At 46.6% G+C, this 12,532-nt stretch overlaps 1 protein-coding gene across 3 annotated transcripts in view; it reads right to left on the bottom strand.

Annotated features, from left to right (window-relative positions):
• The window catches only part of PAPPA (pappalysin 1), a 179,858-nt gene extending 171,193 nt beyond the window's left edge, over positions 1-8,665 (bottom strand). For all 3 annotated transcript variants that reach the window (XM_064393828.1, XM_064393829.1, XM_064393830.1), the window contains exon 1: positions 7,825-8,665. In XM_064393828.1, coding sequence (XP_064249898.1) covers positions 7,825-8,221 — 397 coding nt within the window. In that variant the 5' untranslated portion in view covers positions 8,222-8,665. The remainder of the gene's footprint in view (positions 1-7,824) is intronic.
• Between the last annotated feature and the right edge of the window lie 3,867 nt (positions 8,666-12,532).

Here is a 12,532-nt window from a genome sequence, read left to right as displayed (position 1 = left end):
GATATGTGGGGAAATAAACAAGCTGCTCCTCCTTGATCATTGGAGTTTAAATGCTCTATTGATCTGGGAAGAAAATCAAAGAGGCTTTGGAAATGGTGTGTGTATGTGCATGCATGCTCACAGCAGAGAAAATGAAGAGAAATGTGGAGAGACAGAGAAAATAGCACAACAATCAAGTATTCCTTTTCCACAGAAAGGTGAAATAAAATCAAGAATCATAGCCAGATGTCAACAACCCCCAGGTGGGGAAATGGGCACAGAGCAATTGAAGGATGAGGTCAGGGAAAATATACATCTTCATCTTCAGAAACCTCTTTTTTGGGAAAACAAAGAACCAAAATGCACAGCACAGCAACTATGCCCAGAACAATGCATGAAGCAAATGCCCAGAACCCAGGCAACAGAAAAGTCCAATATATTTCACATTTATGAAATGGAAAGACTAATCTATACTGCCCATGTGAACAGTACTAGATGGAAAAATTGGTACCATTGAGAGAGGAGGGTAAATTAAGAAAAAGATTATATTAGACTTGCTGATGCACTTGAGAGAAAAAACATGGAGGATTTTGATCAAACAAGTATTTTCTGATGCATTTTCTCAATCATCTGGAATATAAGATGCAAAGAAGTAAAAACACAATCAAACATTGATTCCTAGTACAACTGTAGGGATGTAGGAACTGCCACACAGGCTAAGACCAGAGAAGGGTGGGAAATGTTTGATAAAATATTTTTCACAGGAAAAGGAGAAATTAATCAAAACAGACTATCTGTGGGAAAGGATCAGTTTTGGCAAATATTCCAACTTAAAATTTCAATAGAAGTTTCATAACTGTCAAAACACCTGATTCATTTTAACTCTCTGAAAATAACAAAGCTGATACCTTTTAGAGCCAATGTTTTTCTTTCTCATACTTAACAGTTTTTTAAAACAATGTTTTGGATTTTAGGTACTTAAGATGTTGTCGATCTGTCCTTCTCTTTTCCTGTCTTACATTAAAATGGTGACTCCCAGTCTTAGCTAAAGAGCTTCGGTTTATAGTAGAGCACTGGGAAATCTTCTGTGGCCTGTGCTATATCAGAACCCACAAAGTGGATTTTCTGTGAATGTTTGGACTAATTATCTGCTGTTATATCCCTGACACTGCAGGGGACTGAATTTGGCAACCCAGGTGGTCCCTCCTCTGCTTCTGCTCCTGTAATTTCTACTGGGGAAAAGAAAAGAGGAGCGGAAAAAGCAACAGATAAAATTAGAAGCAAAACTATTATATGGGAGCATTGCAGTTGACCCCAGTCATGGAAGGGTTTATTTTTGTTTTTTCAATATGTCTTTTTGAAAAAAGACACTATACTTTGGCTCTTTTTTTTTTTTCCTGGCTCAGACCAGCATGAAAACCCAATGTGAAAGCACTTGGTTAATCCTGTAGCCTTGAGAGCACCTAAACTCTGCTGGTCCTGGAATATTTTTCATAAAATGTTTTGGGTTGGAAGGGACCTTTAAAAGTCATCCCATCCCACCCCCTGCCATGGCAGGGATACCTCCCACTGTCCCAGGCTGCTCCCAGCCCTGTCCAGGCTGGCCTTGGGCACTGCCAGGGATCCAGGGGCAGCCACAGCTGCTCTGGGCACCCTGTGCCAGGGCCTGCCCACCCTCATAGGGGAGAATTTCTTCCTAAGATCTGAACCAAACCTATTCTCTTTCAGTGTGAAGCCATTCCCTCTTGTCCTGGCACACCAAGCCTTTGTCAGAAGTCCCTGTCCAGCTGCCTTATGCCTCTCCAGGCCCTGCAAGGCCACACTGAGGTCCCCCCAAAGCTTCTCCTCTCCAGCTGAACAATCCCAGCTGTGCCAGCCTCTCCTCCCAGCAGAGCTGCTCCATCCTCTGATCCCCCTGGTGCCTCCTCTGGGTCTCTGCAGCAGCTCCAGCTCCTCCCTGTGCTGGGCCAGGGCTGGGGCAGCTCTGCAGGTGGGGTCTCACCTGAGCCCAGGGCACAGAGGCACAGTCCCCCCTGCCCTGCTGCCCAGACTCCTCCTGACACACCCCAGGACAAAACTGGCTTTCTGGGCTGCCAGGGCACCAAACACTTTTGAGTCAAATGTGCTCCTGGATGCATTGTGGCTTCACCTCTCTTGTGACAGACCCATGTCCTGTCAGAGCCAGACCCGGGCTCCAAGTAAGGCATTTCTGCACCAAAACTCCCTGCTCCCCTCAGCTGGCTGCCTCTAAGCTGAGTCAGGCCCCAGTGACCAGCGACATGTCCGCTGGCACTTGGATCCTTCCTGGTCAATGTGGTCAGCCAAGGGTCTCTGCCACCCTTGGCAAAGGTGAGTGGACTCAAGGACCATGGAGCTTCCTCAGCAAACACCTGGCTCAGCTGTGCAAGCAGAGACCTGTCTTGTTCAGCATTGGAAATTGGCACTTGCCTGTGGGGAGGGTCTGAGTTTGGGTTCCTAGGGAGCCAGCACCAGTGAGCCCCTCTGGGATTTGGGATTTAAGCTCATCCCTCCCCACGCCATGTGTGGCTGGGGCTGACAGGGGCTGTGCTCAGTGCAGCCACAGCCTCAGCACCCCTTGGCCACCTACAACCCCCCCTGGCACCACTGGGGTGGGAGTGGGGGCCTGGAGAGCAGCTCCAGCCTGATTCCCAGGGTGCTCCAACCCCGCCCAGGGCTGGCTTTGGCCATGGCTTCGCGTGCGAAGCCTCTCCAAGGGCTTCCCCTCGCCCTCAGCAGCGAGCCCGCCCTGCACAGCCCTGCTCTGCGCTCCTCCAGACATCCCCAGCAGTCCCTGAGGACAGCCCTGCTATGCTCTCTCTCCAAACACCATCCTCACCGCTTGCTTTCTGCCTCACGCGAGTTGTTCTAACTGAAACAGGCTGGCTTGAAATAAATCAGGCTGAAGCTTGGAGAGGAAAACTCAGCCTGGGACACAACCCTCTGCCTACAGGAGACAGCCATACATCATTCAGGAATCTAAATTTGCCACCCTTCACACACAGAGTCAAACTGACCTCTGTTTTATTATCATTTAATTAATTAGAGCAGCCTACGTGTAAGGGCTTAAAGGGAAAAAAAAAAAAACACCAAACAAACAGCTTCCTTCTAATTGTGCTGTTCTTACTCTAGAGTGTAGCTGGTCAGACTAAATTGAAAATGTTATAGAAAGAAAAATCAGTTTCTAATTTTTGTCTCAGCTTCCACAGGCTGAAGGAAATATGCTGTTCAAATGCAAATACTTAGTAAATGACAAGCTGTGAGGGTATTTTGTTCAGTGACCTATGAGTCAAGCCATGTCCAGATCCATAGTCATGAAGTGGATAATCATTTGAACCCATCCACAGGGAAGCCAAACCCACACATCTTCCCCCACCCCTCAGCAATGGTGTTTCAGAGATTTGTCACCTTGCAGGAACATCTGGGCAGGTGTTCCAGCTCCTGTCATTCCACTCTGCCCACCATGGCCAGCACCCTGGGACCTTGCACATGCCAGCACTAATTAAACAGCAGAACTACAAGTTTTATATTTGACTTCTCCTTCATTGTAGTTCTTCATCACAGAACACAACTAGAAAGTTCATACAATTGAAAGACAACAGGCTGTTGGAAATGCCATGTTATCTACCTGCCTATTGTTTTAACTCCAATGAAACTCTGAGTAAACTTTCTATTGAAAACATCCTCAAGTTCCCAGCACACCCAGCACGAGGATCAGCTCTGGAGATAGGACTCAGCTCACCAATTCTACTTGAAGTGTATTAAATCAATATCAGAGTCCAAAACTTCAGAAGGAAACAGCTCCCAAAAGCAAACATGTATTCTTTAACTCTGCAAGGGACTAGACCTATGCAGTGTCAATTACATATCTTTATAATTGCCTGATAATTGGACCCTGACACAGATGTTTCTCAGTCCCTTACATGCAAAAGCTGTGGCTTTAAGTGAGCTCCACCATGCTGATTTTGGCTTTTCTTTCCCTTTGGATTCTGCTGCAGTTTTATGTTCATCAAGGACTGAAGTTGGGAAAACATAGGCACTCCCTTACATAGGAAGCTTTATTAAGTTGGGATCATGCTCCCTGTTGGCAGGCTGAGGAATAGAGAGACGGAGGGGAATGAAACCAAGAAGTGGGGGGAGAAAAACAGCAAAACAAAAACAAAACAAAACGAAGAAAAAACTTTCACTCCTCAGAGCAGGCACGCCTTCTTACTCCGGCTCCCGCTGCCGATCATTCATCCCGCTGCTCTCAGCTCCCAGCTAGTAAAGAGTCAACATCTCGCTCGTTTGAAAACATGAGCCACCCCACACCCCAGAAAACAGCCTGACAGGGACTCGGGAGGATCCCGTTTCTTAGGATGGGCTTGAGTTTTCACAGTGGAACTGACACATCTTTGATTACAACAGCAGCAAGGTCAGCAGCGCTTTGAAGCCCCTCATTTCCATGGTGTGTGTGCATTACCTAAACCCAGCACAGCCCCACCTTAACCCTTTCCTGCCCCAGCATCCACAGGCTGCGCGGGGAAGGTGCCCGAAGGCGCGGAGTGACTCCGTGTGCACATGTGCGTGTTTACAAGAGCGATGTGCTGGGCTGCGGGCTAGGTGCGCACATCCCAGCAGGGTTTGTCCGAGAACTCTGCGGCCCGGGAGGGAGGGAGGGAGGGATGGAGGGAGGGGGAGTGCGCAGGAGCCGGGAGCTGCTCCGGGAGCCGCACCGCGGGAGCCGCTCCGAGGAGCGCAGCCCAGCCCCGACAGGGCTCCTGAGCTTTTGCGTAACGCAGATCAATGGGTCAGACTTCCAGTTTCCCAACAGCTTTCCCTCTGACAAATGCCAGAGCAGATATCAGCGGAGTCAAACAGGGCGGCAATAACATCGCTGCCAAGCAGCGTGAAAATTGGCAGAGCCTGGCACCAGGACTGCCTCTCATCAGACACAGGGCATGGCCCGGCACAATGACGAACCCACTTAACAGCGCTGTAAAATTAGCCATTTATGAAAACAAATTGAATACTGCAGCAGAGGGTGACGTAAGGAGAGTTGGCTCCAGACAGAAACTCCTGTAGCCTGGATTAGCAGAAGAACTCCGTTATGTCAGGGCTCAGGCGCAGGAGCTGATAACAACTTGGGTCCTACATGAGATTTTTAACAGACACAACAGGTTTCCCCTATAGGCACACAGGGGACTGCTCCTGAACCACTTGCAGTAATTTCTTACATGCCAAAGGAGAGTGGTGCAATGGGAGCAGTTGTCACGGGCAGAAAGTGGGGGGGCAGAAAATAGGGGAAGACACAAGAGCAACTCTGAAAAAGAGGTGCATTCCAGTCAGTCCCAGCCCTTCCCTCAGATTTCTACAGCCACACAGCTTCCCAATTTGCAACTGGGACGAAAGTTGGGGGGAAATTCACTTCTGGCACTGCCAGCAAATGTGCCCCAGTCCCTTCCCCTCCAAACACCCAGATGGGCTCTTGATTTCAGTGGGGTCCCACAGATGCAAATGCAACAGCAGAACTGAGCTCCTCAGTCTGTCACATCCCAAAACAGTGAGAATGTGAAAGCCAAGAGTTTTGGCAGCCAGAACCCTTGATTTCCTCATTGAGGGAAGCGTAATCTCTCCCTAAGCTTGCTGCAGGTCTGGGAGGCTGTGGTGTGCAGAGGATACTCCAAGTGAGTTCCTCTTGGACCTCTTCCAGGTGTTTACACACAGAGCCAAACCTGGCTCCTCTTCAAGAGTGTGTGCAAGGAGGGCAGGGGGAGCTTAAAAATAAAATAAAAATCACAAAGTCCTCCTGAGCTGAGCTGAAGCTCTACGGTGCAAAACTGGGGCATTTCTCTTCATTTTTCACAGTGGAATGTTATTTCCATGCATAAAATGGGTCAAGTGTTTTATACAGGCAACAACCTAACCTCCCCCATCCAATTAAAGTATTTTACTACAAATGATCTTTGTGTGTGTTTGTCTAGGTTCCCTGTCGTGAGAATTAGAGATACTTGCACCAAAGACAGACATGGGGACCTAGGTGTTGGATTAAACACATTAAAAAATACCCTGACCCTGTTTTGGTACCGATGAGATCTGTGTAAACCCCAATTCTGCCTTTCCCAACTTGAAAGGGAAGCACTTTGAGCCCTGGGGTTTAAGTTAGGGTTGGGAACCAGAAGAGCAGAGTATGAGAAAGCCAGGGGGAATAAATCACGGAATGATGTGGTTCACCTATGAAATCACTGCTCTGAAGGCACACGGGACCAGCCCATGTCCGGCACCTCCTGCCCACCCCGGCACCCCCGCACAAGCGGCGTCTCCCTCCTCACAAGCGAGCGGAGCAGCTGCGATTAGGGAAAGTTAAGGAAAAGCACGGCTGAGTTCACCTCAGTTGCTTTATTTTGTTTGTTTGTTTTCTTTAGGACAAAGCAACTTTCTTGCGAGGCGGCAGCCGCGCCGGTCAGGGCTGGGGCAGCGGAGCCGGGGATGTGGCAGCAGGGAGGGTGGCAGGGGACAGCGAGCGGGGCTGGCGGGGCAGCGGCGCCGCCGGCACAGGCAGCGCTGCCTCCTGCGAGGAAGTGACTCCACTTAAAGGGAAAGGGGAAATCCTCCCTGTCTCTTTAAGGCATCCTAAGACATGGAAACCTCGTACTTTCAGGGAATCTCCTCGCCAGAAGGACTGTAAAACATGTCTTCCCCCCGCCCCCCAATACCCGTTTCTCTTTCTGTTTCCTTTTTTTTTTTTTTTTTTTTTTTTTTTTTTAAGGGCATTTCCATTTTCTATGACTTCCTTCAGAGCAAAGATGGATGTGGCGACATTTATAAGGGTTTGTAACCCTCCGAAAAGTATCCGATTTCACGACAACTTCGCTGCACTTTATCACTAAAGCGAGGAAAGGGCGGGAGGTAGAGGGAGGGAGGGGGAGAGGGAGCGAACGCGGGGAGAGGGACCCAAATTCAGAATGGGCTCATAAAATTTAAATAAGAAAAGTGCAATGCTCCTTGTTATTGTCCAGCTCAGACAGCTTAGACTGGTAGCTGCTTTGAGTACTAAATGATTTTATAGGGCTGTTTGACCTTAGAATCATTGATGTTACACTTGCCATTTCTAAGGGGAGACAAAAATACTCCACACATCCTCTAGCTGCAGTGCGAGTCCCAGCCGTAGCTGAGTGTCGAGGGGTTGGGAACTTTATAAACTCATTTGATTCATTTGAGGTTTCACAATAGCCAAAAAGTTCCTTTATAGCTTTTTGGAAACCACATGCTAACACTGCATCTAAAGAGCGAACAGTGGAGTACACTAAAAAGCCAATAAAACCAAGGAAATCGTAGGGGGACCTTAGATATGCGTTTCTTTGCAGCCACACACCAGTCACATACATTTCTTTCCATACATACAAACAAACCACTTTCAAATGCTCTACTTACAGTTTTCCAACCTGAAAATTAGACAAAACCCCACCGTAAGAGCTGCCTCTTCTACCTGCACCTCAACCCGCGCACCCAGCGAGACAGAAACCACCCCAGGGCACTGCCATTTCCCCTATGCAAAAGTTTACATAACTTTTCCTGCGAGCCTACACTTCCAGCCGGTCCGCAGAGCTCCGGGATCTCCCGGAATATCTGGCGGGGCGACGGCGAGCCCGGCGTGCTGGCAGAGGCGCTGCCATCCATGCATCCATCCATCCATCCATCCACGCACGCATGCATCCATCCCCCGTGTGCCGCGGGGCACTCCCGCGGGGCTGGGTGTGCTCAGCCCGCTCCCGGACACACGCACGCCTCCAGCCGGCTCCCGGCACGGAGCGGGGATGCTGCAGCCACAGGCACGGCCAGACCTACCTGCAATGACAGCCGGAGATCTCTGTCCGCCTTCGGCTTTCAGCCACACTTGCAAAGTGAAGGCATCTCGGGGCAGCTCAACGTCTGCCTTCAGCCGCAGCTGATCACCTTGGCCACTGAAATAGAGCGCCCTGCTCGGGGTAAGGGACTCCTCTTCGTCCTTTACCTCCCGCTGTTGCCTCCTGCGGGGGACATGCCCAGGCTCCAGCCCAGCAGTGGAGCGCCTTCCTCGGGCTAACCTGGTGGCACAGGTGCCCGGGGCAGTGTGGAGGAGCTGGCGGCTGTGCCTGGTGTCCCTTCGTGCCCTGCGGGAGCGCTCGTCCATCCCACATTCGGGTCCACTGGCTAGGGCTGTACAGAGAAGCGCAAGAGGCAGCAGCAAACTCCAGAGCTGCATTTCCAATCTTCCCCCCCCTTCTCCCCTGCAAATCCTCCCGATCTGCCAGCTTTGGGCTCCTCCTTGCCTTGACTTTCTTCTCTTGTTCACCCTTCTTGGTATTTGCTCTTTTTATAACCCTTCTCAGTTGCTTTTTCTTTTCTTTTTTTCTTTTTCTTTCTTTCTTTTTCCTGCTTATAGATTTTTTTTCTCCTTAAAACAAATAAAAATCAAATAAATCAAAACTCCTTCTTGGTTGAAATGTATTTCTCTGTTCTTCCTTCTCTATCTGTCTTCTTCTCCTCTATTCCTCCACAGCTGGAACTCCTCTCTCTCTTCTTTTCTCTGCTGAATTTTCTTCCCTTTATTTTTTTTTCTTCTTAAAAAAAACACACACACACTCTCACACACACTCAAAACAAAACAAAAAACCAAAACAACCCCCCAGCTTTCTCCAAGACTCAGACCCACTGATTTCCCTCCCCCCAAAAGATGCTCTAATCTATTTATTTTTTTGGCCTCCTTTATAACATAAGCCACAACCCCCTCCTTTCCCCCAACCTCCCCCCCTCCCTTCTTCTCCACAAAATGAAAGAAAAGAGAAAAAGCCCCTCAGAAGATGAGTAAACAAGAATATGCTAATCTACTCTAGGGTGCTCCACCTTCCCAATTGAATGATTCCCATTAAAACTGCAGGGATCATGACTAATCAATCAGCTTGAAGGAGCAGATAGCTCCAGAGGTTCAAACACTTTTGCTGTTTTCCTTTTCCCCCCTTCTTTTCCTCTCTTCCTCTCTATCCCCCTATCACTTCTCCCCCCCTTATTTATTTTTTAAAGAAGACAATCAAGATGAATGGATCAATGTGACAAAAATCCTGCACCCCCCTTTTTGCAATCTCCCCAGCTTTCTTTCTCAGTCCAGTCCAAAACACACATTCCTATTTTTTTTTTTTCTTGGCAAAAGAGAAAGCTATTTCTCCTCTCAGACTCCCCGTTGCACTTTGCTGGTAAACCTTATGCTCCTCTGCAGCACATAAAGAGTCTTGAAACTTGAGTCTCAGATATTTTTTTTAATTGCTTTCTTTCTTTCTCTCTTTTCCACTCTCTCTCTCTCTCTTTTTCTAATTCCTTCTTTTCCTCTTATTATTTTCTCAAAGTTATGCAATCAGCCAGGCTCCCCCTTTTGTGGTCCCCCTCAGTGCAGTTGTGTGCAGCTAATCCAAATGTTGCATCAAAGGTCCCCATCGAATCATCAGGAGCTAAAAGGAGAGAAGCTTTTTGAAGAGCATTTGCCTTCCAGAAGCTGTAGCAACAGAGTAGGATTTGGCTTTTGAGTGCTCCAAAGACTCCTGGGTTATTTTTTGGAAATAATAATTTTAAAAAAAAATCAAATTTTAATTTTATTTGTGGATTGAATCAAAAAATCTTCTCTCAATATTGCTAATTTTCAGCCTAATGAATTCTGGTCCCTGGCTTCCTTGGCTTGGTTGTAGCCACAGGTAAGCTCCTGGCTGCTTGCTGGTTGTAGATCTCTGTTTCTGAGCTGGGACGTTTCTTTTTTTTTCCTCTTTTCTTTTTTTTTCTTTTTTTTTAAATATTTTTTTCACTCTTGAAAGATCTCAAAAGCTCCCCCTGATGGCAACAAAAAGGATTTTTCTAAGTCCTTAATCAGTGGAAATGACTTGGCAGTGGCACTCACGGACTGTCCGGGCCACTGCTCTCCTCTGAAGAAATCCAGTAAAAGCAAGTTAAATCACACCAACCCCGGTCACAAACCACTCCCATCATCCTCTTCTTCCATCTCTAAATTGATTCTCACATCTTACTTTCCTATATATTTACAATAGGAATCATGCACCAGAGTTTTCCTGGGATTGGCATCTCTCTGCTTCTGCAGGCTCTTCTGTTAACATAGCTTAGTTCTGACAACTTCCACTTAAAATACACATTATAACAGTAGTGAAAATCATTTTTTCCAATGAGAAAGGGCTGTTGCATGATCACAAGTCTTCCAAAAAAAAGGTAATTTTTAAGTTTCTTGTTAATTTGAACACTCCATGATACATGACTGGCATTTTCAGTGGTGCTGGGTTTATCCACAAAATCCCAGCAGAAGTCAACCAGCAGCACAGCCTTAGAGCCCCTCTCTATTCTCCAGCCCATCCCTCCACCACAGCTCTTCCTACAAAAAAGACAAAATACTGGGAGCATCTACAAAGTTTATAATACAAGACCTCCAAGCCATTAAGCCTCTCAACAGCTGAGAGGAAATGTTTAACTGGGAAATAAACGGTACAAACTCCTATAAATGTCCTGAAGAACTCTCAGGGATATGAAAAAGACACTTCTCTCTCTGTGCCTGTTTGGCAAAAACAATTTAAGATCCCAGCTAAGTGCTGCACTGCACTGCTCTAACATAGCTCGTAGAGGACACTGCAAACCAACCAAAAAATCCAGAAGTTTAAAGTGAACCTGCTCAACTTCAGCAAGAGCTAAACCAGGAGGAATCCTGCTGCCAGGACCCTGCTTTCTTCATATGACGACTCCTCTGAGGTCCCTGGGACCTCTGCATATGTCAAGGCTGGAAGAGCAGGCTCTTAAAATAATGCTGGTTCCACTTTTTCCAGAAGAAAAAGCTAATTCTGTGAAATCGTGGTGTTTCTTAGGGACATCACGATTTGGCTGAGATCATCAAGGAAAATTACTGAAACACTTCAATTTGATAGCACTGCACCATTTAATTTTGGACATACTTGACCTTCTATCTCTTACAAAAGGGTTTCACTGTGACCAAATCACACTTCAATGCATCAGCCTGCAGCTCCAGTGACAAATTCTGGGATATTCTTGCTGCAGAGGAAAAGCCCAGAGCTCTGCTTCCTGTACTTATGGAAGACAGAAAAAAAAGTATGGAAAGATGGGATTTACCTCTAGCCCACAAATTACATCTTCAAGCAGTTCTATTCCGAAGACATAGTGAAAGCATAGAGAAAATGTAATATATAAATTCTAGATGTGATAGAAAATGAAGTGGAAGAGATTTGATTTTAGCAATAGTGAGTAAATCTTGGATTCCTTAAGTCTGTGGGTCAAATCTAACTTCCCTGACCAGATGAAATTCTCCTCTGCACAGATGGACATTTATTCTCTGCTTAAGCCAGTACTTAAATGATGTACAGACCTGGCAGAGAAGTTCCTGCCCAAGGAGAATAATCCAACTGCTGCACCTGAGTGCAAAATTCTCCTCAGGAAAGGGAGAGGGAGATTGTCTTGCATCAAGAGGTATTTTCATGAGAAAAAGGAAAAAAAAAAAAGCATCTAACCCTAGTTACACATATAGAGAGAAGAATTAGAATAGATATTTATGACACTATGCCAAAAAATAGCATTGAGCTAAATGCTGTATGCAGTCATTATAAGGAGAAATACTCAGCAGGAATCTTAGCTGAAGCTGCCAATAACTCCCAGGTTCAAGACTGGAGCTGAGTGAATAAATCATAACAAATAATGGTTTTGTCAAATTTCGACTTTTTCCCCTCCTATTTGCAAGTAGACTGCGAAACCTCTCAAATATGTTTGAAATTACATGGCCATTTCTTCCTCATCGTTAGTATTTCTCTGAGGCCAATTAGCACACAATTTGCTGTAATGTACACATTTTCACATTTGTTCTGTGTTAATTGGGCAAGGAAGTCACACAGCATTATTTTTGGCTCCCTGGGGGGTCAGGTTTAATCACTCATGATACAGTAAAATTACTAATTTTACATACAATGGGAGTTTCCATGCTTGAAACTCTCCTTGCAAAAAGCGGCGCTGGCTCTTCAAATTACTCACACGAAGGTCAATTAAAAACAATATTTCTTGAAAGTTGAGCTGAAAAGTCTGCCAGATACAACTGAATTGAGGCCCTACTATTCTGGGTAAGTATTTGTGCATATTTGTCCTCTCCATGCACAACTCCATCAATCACAGCAGAGGTTTCACAGTCTTTACCCCTCACCGATATCCCAATCAAGTCTCTCCCAACTTGGCTTGGGTTAAGGATGGCTGGAACACAATCCAACAGCTACTCTGCTCAGAATCAGACAGGGCCCAGACACCAGATTTTAACACAACGTGTTGGATTCAGGGCATATTTTATGCAATCAGCAATGGTATGATCGGAATCACGCTGCCTCCACAGAACAGCATGGAATGAAACCCAAAGAGCTGAGAAAAGCTTCAAAGAAAAGGGGATTTGGGCACCCTGGCTTGTGAATCTCATGAAGTCCAGCACCTTTTAGGAGAAATAGAGTTACTTGCTCGGTGACATAGTGGTGGTGCAGGG

Source organism: Passer domesticus, chromosome 18, assembly GCF_036417665.1.
Source record: "Passer domesticus isolate bPasDom1 chromosome 18, bPasDom1.hap1, whole genome shotgun sequence".
Taxonomy (NCBI): domain Eukaryota; kingdom Metazoa; phylum Chordata; class Aves; order Passeriformes; family Passeridae; genus Passer; species Passer domesticus.
This window is presented reverse-complemented; position numbering and strand designations above follow the sequence as displayed.